The sequence below is a fragment of the Gopherus evgoodei genome, chromosome 2, assembly GCF_007399415.2.
Source record: "Gopherus evgoodei ecotype Sinaloan lineage chromosome 2, rGopEvg1_v1.p, whole genome shotgun sequence".
Taxonomy (NCBI): Eukaryota; Metazoa; Chordata; order Testudines; family Testudinidae; genus Gopherus; species Gopherus evgoodei.
The window spans coordinates 248,019,014-248,038,229 of NC_044323.1; the positions used below are offsets into that span (position 1 = coordinate 248,019,014).

At 42.3% G+C, this 19,216-nt stretch overlaps 1 protein-coding gene across 9 annotated transcripts in view; it reads left to right on the forward strand.

Moving 5' to 3' along the window:
• LOC115646922 (carbonic anhydrase 3-like) overlaps nt 1–1,602 on the forward strand; it is a 98,981-nt gene extending 97,379 nt beyond the window's left edge. For all 9 annotated transcript variants that reach the window (XM_030553385.1, XM_030553386.1, XM_030553379.1 and 6 more), the window contains one exon: nt 508–1,602. In XM_030553385.1, coding sequence (XP_030409245.1) covers nt 508–627 — 120 coding nt within the window. In that variant the 3' untranslated portion in view covers nt 628–1,602. The remainder of the gene's footprint in view (nt 1–507) is intronic.
• Nucleotides 1,603–19,216: the final 17,614 nt, after the last annotated feature.

The window sequence follows — 19,216 nt, forward strand, 5'->3', positions numbered from 1 at the left end:
AGCCATGAGGTCCATGATGGATTTGTTATTTGTGTTTCAGATTAAAAATCCAGCTGACGAACTTTTCACTGCCTTATGAAAATATTAACTAAGTACTCTGCAGGAAAGCTGTCACCATGATTTCTGTCATCCTCTATATGCTGACCCTCCCTCTCTGATCATGAAGAGTAATTTCCATTGCCGTTCCACAGCACAAGGGGCACACAAGGGCTGCCTATCCCTTGCGCATCATAGAACTCCTCAGTGCAAGGATGTGAGGAGATGGGTCATGAAGAAGCCAGGCATGTTCAGAGGATCCACTGCTATAGAGATTTACTGTGTAAGGATCCCTAGAGGCTATTCCAGCCATTAGGCTGCAGTAGTCTCCATGCAGTTGCTCCTGTGACTTTGTAGGGACATTCCCGCCCAACACCCAGTGGTTGGCCCAGCTAGTTGGTCTAGGCATTACGTCCTGGATTTGCCCCTAAGTGAATTCTATATTGACATTTTAATTTTGCTTCCGTGCAGATGGCAAAGCTCCGTAGCCTTTCCATCAATGCTGAGACAGAACCTGCTCGCCCCATGGTGGATAACTGGCGCCCTCCTCAGCCTCTGAAGGGAAGGGTGGTGAAAGCTTCTTTCCAATAAAATCTGTACTAAAATCGGGTGTCTTCAACTGAGGAAATTCCTACATCCCAAAGCCTAGTTAGCTTTGTGCTCTCTACTGCTCTTCCTCTGGAGGCAGATCTGTGTTTCTGATTCTGAAATGCTGAGTAGTGAAATGTCGTGGATCAATTAATCTAATGCCGAGAAGTCAAAAATTACTCGAGGCAAACTCTAACCTTAACATGAAAATGTGGAATCTGTGTTTGGATCTCAATAACAACCATGTTAGCTTTAGCAGTAGTATTTTTATGGATATTTCTAAGGGAAAAAAATGTATAATTACTAATGGCTAGAAAAGGCATTTTCGCACTATCCTTATGTCCTTCAGTGCTCACCTTTTTCAAGACCACAGAGGTTTCCAACTAACAGAAACAATGTCATCTGAATTTAAAATGGGAAATATGGGTCAAATTCTGTTATTGATTGTACTAATGTAATCCAGTGGGAACTCCTGTGTGTAACTGAGGGCAGAGTTTTGGCCTTTGTATTCAGCTAGATAATTAAAGCAAGTTAAGATTTTAACAAACTGAAAAGTTAATATTGTACAGTTTTATTTTGAAAATTGAAATCAAGATGTTTGGTCAAACTAAGAGTATAGAATTTATAGGCCTTGATGGATGAAGGTGGATAGATTCTGTAGAAATCCCTTTAGCATCCTAAGAGTTATTTCACTTCCATTTTTAATACTATAACATTTTCCTTACATGTCTTAAGGCCAAATTTTGCCCTCATGCACATATGTATTTGATCCTGAGGTCACTGACATTTGTGTGCAAGTACCCGAGACCAGAATTTAATTTACTATCTAAAAGCAATTGACTGCTAAGTTCTCTTACTTTGCTGTTGGACTTATCTTATCGTTGCAAAAGCAGTGAAACAGGACTGCATGACTGGACTTGAAGTAACAGCACCACTTCTGTCTTAGGACAACCAACACTAATAAATACTCTTAAATAAAAGATGCTGGTTTTGGTTTTATTTCTAATGTTGGGTGACAGGGAAAATAACAGACACAAATGTAACAGGAAGACTTGTCAATGACTTCCATAATACATCTGTTATGAGTTCACCTGAGCCAGTGGAGCATCTCAGAAACAAACTCCTTGTAATTTTACATCAGTCAAACTGATATTCAACTCAAGGTGGCCACTTGGGTTTTACATTCCACAAAGTAAACAAAAGCAGCCTTTGGCTGAACAAACTGGCTTTTGGAGTTAAGATAGGAAAGATACTTCCTCCAGCTTCAGACAGAATTGCCTCTTGGATGAAGTAGCCAGGCCAGTTTACAGTGCCATCAGGCCTGATTGGCTTTTGTCCTCTTCCAGTCCTTCCAGCTAATGGAGGATCAGTTCTCAATGGTTTCCTCCATGGCTGATGCTGTAAGGCATCCCTAAGCAGTTCCTGCAGGTCTAACTTCTCTGCCATTATTTTCCTCAAAAGGATACTTTCTTCTTTGGACAGGGCCTCCAGCAGACGGTAGCAAAAGCGGTTAGAAATGGATGAAGACTGTAGTACCCAACCCACTTAGCTATTTGCTTGACCTGGAAGATAGTCATTTTTTTTGTGACTCCTGATAGCATCTTAAAGATGTGGTACTATCACCAATTGGCACTTGTCCCCCACTGATATCATTTGAGGGCCTCTGCTTCCAAGAAAATCCTCATTCCTAATAACATTTACTTCTCATTTGGACATGTACTATACTTGATCCTACCTAACCATATATTCAGAAGTATTCTGCTTGAACTTTTCTGAACTGATCTGGATCATTTCTAATAACGCCATTGTACATGAACTCTAGCTTCCTTCAAGGAAATGCAGCTGGGTCACTTTGAAATTTCCTCTTAGCCATTACTTTGCCTCTGTACTTTGCAACACACAAACCTGAAAGTTTAAGAATGGAATTAGCAGCTTCATTGCCCTGAGGACATAAAATGATATTCAGTAGTCCTGTGAGGTGAAAGTCAAGTCAGGTAATAGATTCCAATGAGCCTGAAGAAAAGCTGGTTGTTTTGTGCTAATTAAGTCTCTTGGAACCAATAAGTCCAGAACTTCCATCACTAGTGCTAATGCAAAATATCTTTTTCTGTCCTCATACCCCATACCTGAAGGGGTAATAGAATAATGCAGGATATATTTTCACATTGTTAGCATCTATTTAGATGCACTATTATATATCTGTGTAGTTGTGCAATTCAATATAACAAGCAAACATTCAATAAGGTTACGGTGGAACAAGCCAGCATGAGCCAAGAAAGTCTCATAAGAATAATATGAATCTGTCTTTATTTAATAAGTGATATTGTGAAGAAAGGATCATTTTGGGCAGAATAGGTCAATTTGGCAATGACCTTAATGTCAGGGTCCAAAGAAAGTTGGGGTACCATCAGCAGTTGGCTGAAATGTTCACTCCAGTGCACTATGCACTTTACTTCTATATTGATTATCTGACCAGAACTGGAGTAGACCATTCTCAGTGAATGACCTTTCTCATCGGCAGTGAGGCTGTGGGAATGTTTATATAAGTAGAGTATGTCATTCCCGGGAGAAGCTTCCTCAAGTGTGATGGCTTTGGCTTCCATTGCAGCTCTGCAGTGGGCATGTATTGCAATATTGTGAGCAACATTCATCTTATAATTCATGACCACATAATCTCTCAAATGAGCCATGCGACCCTCCTTCCCTTCTTGTATCCCAAGCACTCGACCACTTTGACAATTCTAGCATTTTGATTCAACTGAATTTGGCTCAGTCATGCATTTCTCTGTGACTTCCTGAATGCTGTCACATAACTTGTACACAGTGTTCAGTGGATCTCTGAATACACTTAATGTTTATTCATTTGCTGAAAGTAACATCCATGACTCAGTAAGATTGTACTTCCCGCCTTTACATGCAGTGGCCTATGGAGAAGGGGATCAAAACTGAAACTCTTAACCCCATCAGTAAAAAACGTTAACCCATCACTGTATAAGGCCAGTATGTTTTCTGTTGCAAAGGCAGAAATGCCAAATAAACATACGCTTTCAGTGGTCTATACAAGGACACCGAATAGCCAGCTATGCTGATATTCAATTAAAAGATGGATCTGTGGTGCACAGTGCATTCTCTTGTATTTTGACACTCAAATGTAGAGGAACAGCTGTACCCTTGTCAAGTTCACTTGCATTTTGGTAAGAAAAGACTGAGGATATTCAGTTTCAGTTCAAATGAAGCAATTTTTTTTTCAGAGTGTTTGGTTCAGCCATCAAACTAAAAAAATAAATTATTAGCTCAACTCTAGTTTAGATCCCTCCCATGCACCCTCTTCTTCTGCATTCCAAATCCTCAGAGCCTCAGCGCTGGGATTAAATACAACTAACATACTGTTGGCCCTGTAAAAAAATGAACTGTGGGAAGCCACTTTTATGTGCCATTTGGTTGAATTTCACCCTCAGTGCCTGTATTTTTCAGCATTCAGGGAACATAGCAGAGTTGGTCACTAGTTTTGATATGAGCAATGTCTGATCTTATTGAATTTTGAAGTTCATGGACATGAAAAACTGTGTTCAAAGAGTAGCTATCAATGGTTTTCCATCAGACTGGGAGGATGTAACTTGTGGGGTCCTGCCAGGGTGTACTCCGGATTTGATGCTACTCAGTACTTTATATATGGCTGGATGATGGCGTACAGAGTACACTTATAAAATGTGTGGATGATAACAAGCTGGGAGGGATTTCAAGGACAGAATTAGAATTCAAAATGATGGTGATAAATTGGAAACTTAGTCTGAAAACATGATAAAATTGATAAAACAGAATTGGTCTGAATTCAGTAAGATGAAATTTAATAAAGATAAATGCAAGGTACCATGCTTAGGACGGAAAAGCAAATGCAGAAATTAAAAAACAGGGAACAACAGCTGTGCACTCAAAGACTTTGGGGTTATAGTGGGTCACAAGTTGAAAATGAGTCAAAAATGTGATGTGCTTGCAAAAAAGACAAATATAATTCTGGAGTGTATTAAAAGGAGTGTTGTATGTAAGACCTGGGTAGTAATTGTCCCAGTATACTTCACACTGGTGAGGCTTCAGCTGGAGTCCTGTGTTCAGCTATGGGTATCTGTAACAGAGTTCACAACCGGCCCCTCTGCCTGGGTCCCACATGCTGCCCCAATAATGCTCACAGAGGCTTCAGGGTTGTATAACACCTGTGTCTTTATTTACATAAGGTTCTCCCACCACCAGTGTCTGTCTATATACAAGCCTTACAGGATTAGTCACCTCCCTTACAGGCAAAGTCAGCCTTCAGCTAGGAGGCCTCCAGTTCCCTCCCTGACTGACTGACTGACTAACTAACCTCTCCCTGAATGCCCCCTGCCTTCTGGCCCCCTCCCAGCATTGATAGCCCTTGGCTTGTCAGGCCATCAAGCCTTTTCCATCAGCCCCAATCTGCTTCCCCTGATTGGAGCTGACTGAGCAGGGGCTAATTAGGTGCTTTTGCACCAGCACCCTGCTACAGTTGCACAGTTTTAGAAAGTTGTGAACTGTGATAAGATGTGTACCCCACACAGTCTCTGAAAGTGTTACTGTCCTGAGAGTCAATTATGCTACCTAGCTGCACCTGAAGAGTGGGTCAGGCTTAATTAAAGATGAGTCCCAGCTGGGAGAAGAGCTGAGTGGTTAATTTAAACTGAAGAAGTTGTAGAGAAGAGAGAAAGGCACTGTATAGTCACTCTCTTGGATTAGATCCTCTGGGAGGGTCAAGGAGGAAGCTCAAGGGAAAGTAAACCCTGAGATCCTTGCCTGAGTAGTCAAGACTAGCAAACAGATAGGAGAGACACAGAGTATTCACTGGGGTGGAGTATAATCTGTAGATGTTCCCCGGCAAAGACCCTTGGCAGACATTTAACTGGTGAGTAGAGTAGGAGAAATTAGAGAGAGATGAAAGGTCAAGTCCCAGGAGGACAGAAGTTTATACTTGTTGGTTTGGGATTTTTGTTGGGGGATTACAGGAGAAGGCCCTGAGAGTCCTGGTGCTAAAAGAAGGGTGAACCTAGAGAGGTTGTGGGGGAGAAGGCCTGGGAAAGGTTGGGTAGGAAGAAGACCTGGGATGTGGCAACAAGAAGTCTGGTGAAGTAAACCTCAGTTGCCTGTACCGGCATCCCTGGACAGGAACCCAGTTGAGTGGGAGGGCCTGGGTTTTCCTAGCAACCCCTGGTATGAGGTGTAAGGCCCTGAGTAGGGGACAAGGGTGAGAAAGTCCCAAGAGAAGGGAGTGAAGATCCTGATGCCCTGAGTTAGGGCTGAAGAACCTTTTTTTGTAAGGGTTTTGGACTCATTTATTGGTCTTTGTGACCCCAAAAGTGGTAGTATTGAACTGTAACCTGGATGGAGGCAGAGTTACAGGAAAAGAGACAACCACTGGGTCAGAGTAGCAGTCAGCAGGGTGTGTCATATGGGAAAAGAGCCTGCCATGCCAAACCAAGCCACAAGGAAGCACATCAGAGGTGAGTGCACTTTTTTACATGGACAAATTGAAGAGAGTTCAGAGGAGAAGAACAAAAATGATACAAAGTTAGAGAACCTATGTCGACAAGTAAAACAAAATCAGACATGTTTAGTCCTGAGATATGAAGACTGAGTAGGGAACCTGATAAGTCTTCAGATACATTAAGGCCTGTTATAAACGCCTTATAACAGGCATGCATCTGACGAAGTGGGTATTCACCCACGAAAGCTCATGCTCCAATACATCTGTTAGTCTATGAGGTGCCACAGGTCTCTTTGTTGCTGTTATAAAGATGGTGGTCCTGCAAACACAGGACAAGAAGTAATGGCCTTAATGTGCAGCAAGGAGATTTAGGTTAAATATTAACTATCCTTATGATTAGCAAGTTTTTTCTTAAGCTCTGGAATAGGTGTCCAAAGGAGGTTGTGGATATTCCAGTCATCAGAAGTTTTAAGAACAGGTTAGACAAACATCTGTCATAGGTAGTCTAGATTTACTTGGTCCTGTCTCAGTGTGGGAGGATGACCTGTCAAGGTCCCTTCCAGCCTTACATCTTTATGATTCTTTGTGCATAAAGACAGGGAGGAAGCTCCCTGCAAATGGGAAGGTGCATGGATAGGAGAGGGAGAGAGGGGAGATACTTTAGACTCAGTGGGGGATGAGGATGGACAGGAGAGTCCTGGGGAATTCCTTCCTGCTCCTGGGCCTGTTCCAGAACCTCCAGGTCCTGTCATCTACTCCCTGGTCTAATTCTGGGCCCTAAGGTAGCCACTCCAACCCCTCTGGATCCTACTCTCGCCTACACACAGACACACACACACGGTGTGTGCGGGAGTTTGTCGGGGGGTGGAGCCAACAAAAAATTTCTATTGTGGGGGTGCTAACCTTCTCCCCAAAAAAGTTCCTTCTGGTTCTGCTGCCCCTGCTTAAAGGTGCATTTTATAAACTGGAAGAATAAACAAATCCTCACTAGTTGATAAGTCTAGTCTATTACCAAAACTCAATCTTAATCAGTTTGTGCCAAAAGAAGTTTGACTGGTACTAGTTGCATACATCTTAAGGAAAGGGATAAACTTTGTTTTGCTGAATTGCAAATGATGTTAATTTACTCTGAGCACAGCAGATGGCATGAATACGCTGTCCATTGAATTCAGTGGGGCTATTCATGTGCATAAACTCACTCATGTGCAGGAACATTTGCATAATTAGGATTCATAGCCAGGAATAAGCTATACTTTCATTCTGCTGTTCTGTACAACAGTTAAGATTTGATTTCCTTTTTTCCAGTTTTATCCCTAACACTTCTTAAAATGCACTGGTCTCTTTTTTTGGTTATTGCGTTTCTCACGTGATGTTGGGTGCATGAACTGATTCTACCACTTCCCTTTTAAAAGGTTAAGAGTCAGACCTTCTTTTGGATATTTGCGCAGATATGTTGTGTAGCCATTCTAACCTCTGATGTCATTGTAGAGCTCATTGTAAGTTATTGCTTTAAGTGCTGTTGAAAGGCTTTAACTCCTGCATCCATATTTAATAATGCCCCAATCTTTGCCAGCTGTTAGTGTCTGCAACATAAATCAAAGGTGGGAACCCGTAAATCCAGGGGACTGACCATTCGTGTCATCACAAACACATAAGATGTGAGAACAGAGATGTGAGCAGGATGGGTTGATTAAAATCACTGACTTTAAGAGCAATTTTAATCAGCAAATAGGAAACCATTTATTTAAATATTCTATTTTGTTTTGTTTAACATTTTTTAGTTATTTTCTTAAAGAAAAGTGGATTACCATTGGTTGGTAATCTTTAAAGCATGTTGACTTGTAACCTTAACTCTAAATTTCGTACTTTGTGCTGACCAGGACAATGCACTATGTAGCAGAGAGACCACATCTATACACATTTATTTAAGCAATTATATACCTTTACATATATTTATTTAGATTCTTAATTCATTTTAGTATGTTAGAAAATGGTGAATGATGCATTTCTTATAATATGATTAATATTTATTTGATTTGTGTCAAGCTCTATGCGGATAGAATTTAGAATTCAATTAAAAATCCACAAACAGTATTTTTAATTTTTTAGTTAAATAAAACTACCATAAGTATGCTGGATACAGAAGAAAAATGTTTATAAAACATCTATTGCAATTAAAAGTAACCAATTTATTAAACAAAAGTATTATCTGGAGTTAGTGAATTTAACTGTTTCTGATCACCAGATCCGTCAAGAATTTAGAACTTGTAAATCTCATCCTCTCACACATAGTTTTATTTTATTCAGAGATTGGAAGGTGAAAACATACTTTCATGAATTTTTCAGCTCTCATTTATTTTTGTTAGATTTTGAATTAACTTGAACTTGAACTATCTGAATAAATTGAAATGAGAAATTCTCTATGCACTTGCAGAAGAGGCTACTGCCATCAAAAACTGGCTCTGCACTTCAACAACCTCTTGTTCCAGAGGCTTAGCTAGTGACTTCCACCAGTTCAGTGATTTGACTTTGTTTAAAACATCAGAAACATGTACTGCTTAATACTTCTTTAAAATGTTAAACATATTATAATCTAATATAATTTAAATAAGACTCAAGAGTTGTAATAATTTCAAAATTAATTTTAAATAGGTTTATTTTAAAAACCAAATGTATTCAGTTTAAATTTAAAAAATCTTATTTAAAAACAATCAAGCTTTATCCATTCTGGCCCTGATGCCGTGTACAGAAAGGAACTGGTGCTTACCCACTAGGGTCTGCCACTGCACTTTTTGCCCAACCTAGTCCTCACTACTGTTAATGGGCCTTGGGGTGATCAGGCAACAGGGGATCTGATTCCCCATCTGGTTAGAACTGCTACACAATTGTTACAAAAGTCAAGGAAACAAAGTAGAAACTAGAAGATGTTCCTATCTCTCCTTGTCTCGCCTAAATGTTAGATTTCAGAGTGGTAGCCGTGTTAGTCTGTATCAGCAAAAACAAAGAGGAGTCATTGTGACACCTTAGAGACTAACAAATTTGTTTGGGCGTAAACTTTCATGGGCTAAAACCCACTTCATCAGATGCGTGGAATGGAAAATACAATAGGCAGGTATAAATGCAATTCCCATCTTTCCAGGAGCTGTGTCTTACCAAGTGGCGGGTCAGAGATAATGAGCCACTTCAATTAAGGTTGAAGTGGCCTATTTGCAACAGTTCACAAGAAGGGGTGAATACTAAGCACCCCTTACTGAGAGCCCCCAAACCTGAAGCAAATACTCACCAGCAACTATACATCACACAACAAAAACACTAACCCAGGAACCAATCACTGCAACAACCCCCTTTGCCAACTCTGTCTTCATATCTATTCAAGGGACACCATCATAGGACCTAACCACATCAGCCACACCATCAGGGACTCGTTCACCTGCACATCTACCATTGTGATACATGCCATCCTGTGCCAGCAATGCCCTTCTGCCATGTACATTGGCCAAACTGGACAGTCTCTCAGCAAAAGAATAAATGGACACAAATCAGACATCAAGAACTATAACATTCAAAAACCAGTAGGAGAGCACTTCAATCTCACTGGACACTCAATAACAGACTTAAAAGTGGCAATTCTTCAACAAAAAACTTCAAAAATAGACTCAAACGAGGAACTGCAGAACTAGAATTAATTTGCAAACTGGACACCATCAAATTAGGCCGGAACAAATACAGGAAGTGGATGGGTCACTACAAAAACTAATTTCCCTCTGCCTATACTCACATATTCTTGTTAACTGTTTGAAATGGGCCACCTTGATTGCATTGGCCTCATTAGCACTACAAAAGTGATTTTTCCCTCCCTGGGTATTCACCCGTTTTTGTCAATTGTTGAGAATATGCAACTTCCACCCTAATTGAATTGGCTTATTAGCACTGACCCCCCACACACTTGGTAAGGCAACTCCCATCTTTTCATGTGCTGTGTATTTATACCTGCTTACTGTATTTTCCACTCCATGCATCTGATGAAGTGGGTTTTAACACATGAAATCTTATGCCCAAATAAATTTATTAGTCTCTAAGGTGCCACAAGGATTCCTTGTTTTGCTCAATGTTGGAGACACTTAATTGCAAATGACTGAGACACTCTAGGCTGAATTCTCCAATGGTTTGGGAAAATAACTCAGTTATGCTCAGAACTTTTTAATTATAATTTTGATGGATATATTTTTAAGTGTAACCCTTCTGCCCCTCTGAGTTGGCAGCAACAAGGGCTGGGTTCAGTATCCAGGGGTTTCGTTTCAATAACACAATGCATAACTGGCTCGAGCCCCCTCCCAATGACCTGGGACACTTACTTACCACCAGCCCCGGGCACCTCTAGGAGGCAATACTTCCCCACTCTCAAGCACTGAGTCTGAGTGTAGCAAAATCCTCTTAATAAAGGAGGGAAACAATGCAGCATCACATTGGAGAAATACCACAAATAGGATTATAACACAAATCATAAGCAAAAAACCCACCTCCAAGTACGTCTGGAAATGTCCTTTCCCCCTTAGGGTCTTAAGTCCAATCACCCCAAAGTCCAACAACCCGAAAGTCTCTGGTCGGTGCCATCCCAGAGTTTAAAAGTTTATCTGCAGAGTTTTACTCCCCCCCAGCCTGGGTGGAAATGCGAGGAGGGGAAGCCCACACAAGGTGTTAAGGGTCACCTTACATGGGCCAGGGCCAACTGCTCCACCTCTCCGTGGAGTTCTGCCTCAGCCTTCACCCCGACCAGCTCCACTACACCAGCTGTGCTGCTCCTCCAGCCGACCCGTGAGTCACTCCAGCCATCCCTGCAAACTGCTCCACTCCGCTCACTGTTCCATGGGCTGCTCCAACATGCTGCAAACTGCTCCGCTCTGCTAGCCTCTTAGCGATAGGTCTTCAGGCTCCACCACTAGCTAACACAGCACTCAGTGATCTCAGCTCAGCCCTTTTAGTGATTTTAGCTCTTAGTAGGAGAGCCCCGGTGCTGGTGCACCATTGGCCCAACATGAATTCAACTCAGCAGTCTTTAGATTGACTCCTAATGGAATCAAAATTAGCTCTACTCTTTAACAGTGGAGAGAGGAGAATGTGCAATTGGTGTTCCAGGCCCTCAAAAGGGGCCCTTACCATCAGGTACACACACCAGTCCCCAACCTCTCTCAATTCACTGGGTTTTGGAACCCATGTCCCTTGTCTAGCAAGTACTACTTAATTGAGGTTGAGTCATTTCTGTCATAAAGCAGTCTCATAGTTCCTCATTCACATAATTAGGATGAGAGCACTTTTTTTCCTCCTGCCCCAATAACAAAGAAATTGGGGATCCCAGCTGTCAAAATAACCATCCCAGGCTGCTGTGGGCTTATGCTAGGTGGGCTGGGTGTGCCAATGCAAATACCTGGAATTCCTTTCCACACTCATAGACTCATAGGTCAGAAGGGACCAATATGATCATCTAGTCCCTGAGATTCTTTCCACACTCCCCAAAATTCACCACCAGATGTCAGGGTAGAGCTCATCCTGACTCTGCTTACATAAGCAATTAGTTATTTTTGTCACTTATGGTGGGGTCAGACAATAATTATTTAATGGTAGACATTGAGATTCAAAAAGTTAAAGCTTTATAACTGTTAAAACACAAATTGTCAACATCATATGTCAAAATATACGAAGTAAACATCCTTAAATCAAACTAAGTTCTTGAGCAGCATTTATTTTTGCCTCTCTGTACATTTCAATTATTATCAATGGAAAAAATTCTTCCATTTTGTGTGTACATGGTAAAATCAATTGTTAAGTTGCTGCTGCTCCCTGTTGGAAGCTGAAGGAAAAAGTGCTGCAATCAGAGCATTTATTTCTGGAGAGAGATATTTAATTTTAAGGACATTGAGGTAAATGGTAGTTGGGACAAAATACAACATGGTTTTACAAAAAGGTAGATCTTGCAAAATCAACCAGATCTCCTTCTTTGAGATGGTAACAGATTTGTTTAGACAAAGAAAAAGAAGTGGATCTAATTTACCTCTATTTCAGTAAGGCATTTGATACGGTTCCACATGGGGAATTATTAAATTGGAGAAGATGGGGATCAATATGAAAATTGAAAGATGGATAAGGAACTGGTTAAAGGGGAGACTACAATGGGTCATACCGAAATGTGAACTGTCAGGCTGGAGGGAGGTTACTAGTGGAGGTCCTGAGGGATTAGCTTTGGGACCAATCTTATTTAATCTTTTTATTACTGACCTTGGCACAAAAAGTGGGAGTGTGCTAATAAAGTTTGCAGATGACACAAAGCTGGGAGGCATTGCCAATACAGAGAAAGACCAGGATATCATACAGGAAGATCTGGATGACCTTGTAAACTGGAATAATAGTAATAGGATGAAATTTAATAGTGAAAAGTGCAAGGTCATGTACTTAGGGATTAATAACAAGAATTTTTGTTACAAGCTGGAGACTCATCAGCTGGAAGTAACAGAGGAGAAGGACCTCGGAGTATTGGTTGATCACAGGATGGCTATGAGCTGCCAATGTGATATGGCTGTGAAAAAAGCTAATGTGGTCTTGGGAAGCATCAGGTGAGATATTTCCAGTAGTGATAAGGAGGTGTTAGTACCATTATACAAGGCACTGATGAGGCCTCATCTGGAATACTGTGTGCAGGTCTGGTCTCCCATGTTTAAGAAGGATGAATTCAAACTGGAACAGGCACAGAGAAGGGCTACTAGAATGATCCAAGGAATGGAAAACCTGTCTTATGAAAGGAGGCTGAAAGAGCTTGGCTTGTTTAGCCTAATCAAAAGAAGGCTGAGGGGAGATTGCTCTCTATAAATAAATCAGAGGGATAAATATTAGGGAGGGAGAGGAATTATTTAAGCTCAGTAACAATGTGGACACAAGAACAAATGGATATAAACTGGCCATCAGGAAGTTTAAACTTGAAATTAGATGAAGGTTTCTAACCATCAGAGAAGTGAAGTTCTGGAACAGCCTTCCAAGGGGAGCAGTGGGGGAAAAAGACATATCTGGCTTCAAGACTAAGCTTGATAAGTTTATGGAGGGGATGGTATGATGGAATAGCCTAATTTTGGCAATTAATTGATCTTTGACTATTAGCAGTAAATATGCCCTATGGCCAATGATGGGATGTTAGATGGGGTGGGATCTGAGTTACTAAAGAGAATTCTTTCCTGCATGTGTGTCTGGTGAGTTTTGCTCACATGCTCAGGGTTCAGCTGATTGCCATATTTGGGATCGAAAAGGAATTTTCCTCCAGTGCAGATTGGCAAAGGCCCTGGGGCAGTTTTCCCCTTCCTCTGCAATGTGGGGCCTGGGTCACTTGCTGGAGGATTCTCTGCACCTTGAAGTCTTTGAATCATGATTTGAGGACTTCAGTAGCTCAGACATAGGTTAGGGGTTTATTACAGGAGTGAGTGGGTGAGATTCTGTGGCCTGCATTGTGCAGGAGCTCAGACTAGATGATCCTAATGGTCCCTTCTGACCTTAAAGTCTATTAATCTATAATCCTCTCAGGCTGAGAGTTTTCCAGAGGTGCCAACATTTGAAAGCAATTACTAGGGCTTTGGAAGGCAGTGATTGTAGAGATGTTTATGAAAGACTGATCTGGAGATGCTCCCTTATAAGAGACAATGCTGTGAGTGTGGGAATTTGCACGGGTGGCGGGTCACTGTGCCTCCCCAAAGAGCCAAGTGTGGCCCTGCCCTCTGCTTACCACCACTCCCTGCATGCGGCTCCAGTCCTCCAGCCCCCAGAGCTCCAGCTGAGGTGGAGGAGGCTCGGGCTGCATGCCACCTTCCTTCCCAGCACACTGGGAGGCTGCGTCTGTGTGCTGCCCACCTACCCAGCACTCTGGGGCTGGGGGGCCTGCAGCCACCTATGTTTCCACTCTCTAGAGCTGGGGAGGCGGGTGCCATGCACCACTCGCTCTCCCGGCACTCCTTTGGGGCTGGGGGCCTAACCTGGGGCAGGACTGAGCTGGTGGCCTAACATTGGGGGTATCTCGGCTCTGGTTAGGGGTTGGAAGGGGCAAAGCCTTGGGCAGAAGGGGGAGGGGCTTGGGGCTAGCATCCCCCAGCCAGCAGTTCACATGCTGCCCAAGGGAATTTGGAGATGTGCCCTGGAGGCAGGGATTGGGAAAACCGCATGGCTGTGTGCAGCAGTTCACTACAGAAGCTCCACCTTCTGGTCCCCTCCTTCAGTTCCAGCTCTGCCCTGGCCCAAGTTGGCTGGAGCTGGCCAGTTTGCCACAGGGTATTGGGGTGGCTGGTGCTGGGCCATGCTGCCTGGTGCACCAGGGCTAGGAGGTGCTGTGGCCATGCTGCCCAGCTGCCTGGCACTGGTGCTGGCAGCTGGGGTGGGAAGGGTGTGCTCTAGGCTCCTGCGGGGGATGGGAACAGAAAGGAGGGGGAGGGAAGGGAAGGAGCCTTAGATAGAAGGGGAGGGGACAGGGGCTAGCCTTCCCAAGGGCCAAGTCAACTGCAGCCCTTAGACCCATACTTACACCTGTCTCCTCAGACACAACCATTCTCCATCCACTTTCCACCCCTAGAAAACTGACTGCAGTGCTGTTCTGCAAATTAGAGAGCTGTGAATCCTAGAGCAGCCTGCACATCTTTTCTCTCAGCATGAGTTTGTTGCTTCTGCAGTGCAGCTGTGATCCATCCATTGCATGTCATCTTTGGGAGCAAGTTAATTTATTGAAACTTTAATTATTTGGGATAAAGATAACTTGTATAGTGAGTGGACTTCTGCTGACAGCAACTGCAGTCCTTCTGGGTCATTGTTAAGCCAGCATGAATTGTTTGTTTTGGTGAATGTCAATGAATATACTAGAATAGTATTTACATACTGCATTTTAGCTCCAACCTTAACTATGCTAGGGTGAGTAACTATTCAGTAACCATGCAATTTTCTATTATAATCCCAATTGCTATTTTCTCAAAAAAATTCTTAATTGAGGATAACTGTTTTAGCACATGTTACTGCTCACATTAGTAGAGGGGCAAAGTAGTTAGGATTGAAATAAGGGATGATTTTATTAGAAGGAAATATAGCAATGTCTTTATTTAATGATGTTAGTTTCTCCTTGAAAGTTGCTTGCTATTTTTTCCAGTGTTTCATGAGCATAGTCCACTAGGGGGAGCCAATTCTTCAATATTCAAATTTTTGATGTCACTTGTAAATAACAGATGGTTTTGAGATGCAAAAATGAGAGATTCAGAGCTGGTGTGTGTGTGGGGATTAATTTTAGCCCTTCTCTAGTAAGTAAAGACACGCTAAGGAAACTGGTTTGGTAGTTGAAGTTTGTTTCTCTGAGTAATGAACAAATGAAACCCAGAGTTTGTAAAATGTTTCCTGTTTCTGTTGTCTGCTACATGTTCATTTGTTGATCATCGCTATTAAAAAGACAGTTATTTTCCTCCATTGAGTCACTACTTCTAAGCTAGCATTTGTCAGACAAGATATGTTACCAATAAACTATAACTTCCTTTTTTATCAGAAGACAAGACTATTACCACAAGATCTAGTGCATCATCTGTTCTGCACCACCCACATAGTGTCTAAATGGCATAATCAACACCTAGACATAAGATTTATTTCCTTAAGATGTAACTGTGGTGTAAATGAGAAAAGTAGATCCTTCTAGAGACTATTTGTCTGAAATGTGGTGATGTATTTCCCCAGCTTAGATGAGTTATAGTTAAAAATCAATACAAGAGCCTATTGTCAATCAAATGCCATAAATGCTTTCCATGGTTCACATTAAAATCAGCATTGGAGAGATTTTGATCTCTCTCTCCCAATACTCTGTGGTTCAGTTCCCATTCACATTTTTTCCCATGTCAGTTCCAGCAACTGGCAACTGCTCAAGGAGTCAGGCAATCTCAGAGAACCAGGTAAAGGTAGTTGCAAGATTTTAGCAAGAAATAAATCGTTTCTCTGCGCACACCTTTCCGCTGCACATTGTAGCACCAGACAAGGAAATGGCAGCTTGGACTTCTACTCTGTCTCTGACCAGCAGAAGTCCTGAACTGAGGAGCTGATCATGCAAGGCGCTGCGCAGCCTCTACTCCTATTGATTTCAGTCTGATCAGAGAATGCTCAAATATCACAAAAGGCACTCAACACCTTGCACCAGGCCCTCTGCTTTTATTAGCCTTAATTCAGGCTGACTCCCATTTACTTCAACACCAGTCCACTTACATGAGGACTGAGTGAAAGCTGAGTAAGGACATCAAGATTTGCCACAGTACATTCATCCTTTGGGCCCTTTCTCCGACTGTGCATAATGACCTTAGTTCAGTCCTATTCATTCTTAGTTGTTTCAATCTATTTGCATATTAATCTTGGTTAAAAGAAACTGCCAGGACAGCTTGGAGAACTCCTGGATATTATGTTTTAGAGACTTTGTGAATTTTCCTTGGGAAGTGAGGCAAGAAAGCTACCAAACTTGGAAAGTGTTCATCATCACTGCATAGTAGCCTGTTGCCAAGGGTTGCACCAACTGAGAAAGTCACTGGGAATAATCATTTTAGGATCACTCATAAAGAGAGTGGTTGCAGAGGTTTCAGCTACACAGATGTTGGCGCAAAGGTGGTACAGCAAAGCTTGGAATTCTCCGGCCCTGAAAAAATCTGCATAGTGCAAGAAGGAGCATGCTAGATAATGAAGTCTCTGCAGCACAATACAAACCTGTAGATTTGTTTTCAACAGTTGCATCCCAGACAGGACATTAAGATGACTAAGTTCTTTCCTGTGTTGTAAATGATGCTTCCAAATGCTTTCTGACATGGTCAATTGTGGTATGGAGCAGAACGGGGCATGGGGGGTGGGGGTAGGAGAGAGACAAATCTGAACTTCCGATAGTGAGGTCAGGTTCAAACTAACATGATAAACTAGAGATGCTGTTTGTTAGGAGTTAAGATGTATTCCTGCCATAGCTGTGTAATTGTGGTTTGGGGCTGTGTTCACTTATCTCCTCATCTTTGCCAGCTGCTAGGTAAGGAAGTCATTTCAAAGCTTCCTGCAAATGCGGGATTTTTCTATCATAGCAAGCACATCAAATGGTAGAGATCCTTATGGTTCCATGAGTTTAAACTTCTATTTCTGAAATAAACTGCCATCTGTGCTACCATAAAGTGTTGCCTGTTACTCACAGAATTTCCCAGTCAACAGGTTAGAAGGGGATGTTAGTCTCTTGAAAAGACAACTGTGAAAAATTGCCTATTATAAGAAACAAGACGATAATACAGAACTACCTCTGTGCACTAGTTACATACCAAGTCTATGGATTCTTTGGGTTTTCAGATATTTCTTGACATTGACTCCTTGTGATTAGAGTGATAATCCAATTTGGAATCTCAAAGTTTACTGAGTTTTCTGTCTCAAAACAAGCATAGAAGAACTAAGCTGTGACATTACTTGAAAAAAAATTAATAAAAGACTAAATCAGTATGAGGCTTTCCAGAGTTTTACACTCTTGTAGAAAGTCACTAAAATGTCTTCCTTATTTATTCATGTCTTGTGCTAGTTTATACTAGTTTAAGCAATGTCAGTGAATGATCTTCATACAGAATCAGATTCAAACAGGAAGACAGTGATGCTATAGCAATGTGTGTAAATATTTGTATATTGTTTGCATGTATTCTTGAAATAACACTTACAATAGAAAAATATTTATATATCTGTTGCAATGATAGGATTCCACTACATTGCCAGTGATACACTGGGAGATGTTTCATTTTAATATTGGTGAATATTATCCCTCCCGCTGTCCCAGAGGATTGTTATTTGTGTTTGTAGCCCTTCTGCCAGGTGGAGCCAGTAGCAACAAGTTTCAGTATCTAGGGGTTCCTTTTCAGCAATACAACACAAAACTGGCTCGAGCCCCCACCCAGTGATCTGGGACAACTACACACCACCTTAACACCTTAACACAACTACATTAACTCAGCATTAATTTTGGAAAACATCACAACTAGGGTACATAATCACAAACCATGAGCAGTGTCCTTTTCCTCACAGGGTCTTAAGCCCGGCAACCCAAAAGTCCCTTTAATGTGCCCGCCTCTTCTCTGTACCCAACTCATAGTTGCTGCCCTTGGCCAGTGCAGCCCCAAAGTTCAGAGGTTCATCTGCAGAGTTCACCTCCCACTCTGTGTGGAAAGCAGGGAGGTTAAGGAGGCACCTTACATGCTTCACTGCTCTGGCACTCGCTCATCACCCCAACAGCTGATTGCCATGCTTCTGTGGGCCTCTGCCCTGGCCCGCTGCTGGCCAGCTTCTTTGCTGACCACTTGTCACACCTCTCTGCCAGCCACCCTACTGGCCATGCATCTCCACCAGCCTCCCCCCTGGCCACTTGCCATGCTTCTCCACAAACAACCCTACTGGTCACACATCTCTGCCAGCCACCCTGCTAGCCATTTGCCATGCCTCTTCACCAGCTGCCCACTCACCAAGATGTCTTCAGGGCTCCCCTGCACTCAACTCTCAGTGATTTCAGCTGCTAGTGGAGGAGCCTCACTCCCAGTGCACACTGGGCAGTCTCTTGTAATAGAGACACTGTTCCAAAGTAGGTCTAATACTTAGACCTAGACATCAGTGATTGTAGCTCTACCACTTGTTACAAGACTCTCAATTGAGTCTAAATTAGCTTTATTATACCATGGAGAAAGGATGGGTAAATGGTGTCTAGGACTAGGGGTTCTACCCCTACCCCACTCAGTGGCCTTTGGAACCTATGTTCCCTGCCTAGTGAGTGCTGTTCAGTTGAGGGTGAGTCCCTCCATTAGGGTATGCCAGGTACGGTTCTGCTCCCCCAGTTCACACAACAAGGATAACAACCCTTTATTACTTCTGCCCCAATAACAAGGAGACTGGGGATCCAGAACCAGCCAGAAGTGATCATTTGGGCAAGCAATACCATCATGCTCAGCACCTAGGCATGGTGGGTGAGTCCATGCAAATGAGATCAGCTTCTGAAGTTTTTTTCCACAGCTCACCACTAAATGTCAGGGGAGAGCTCATATAGACTCTGCTTACGTA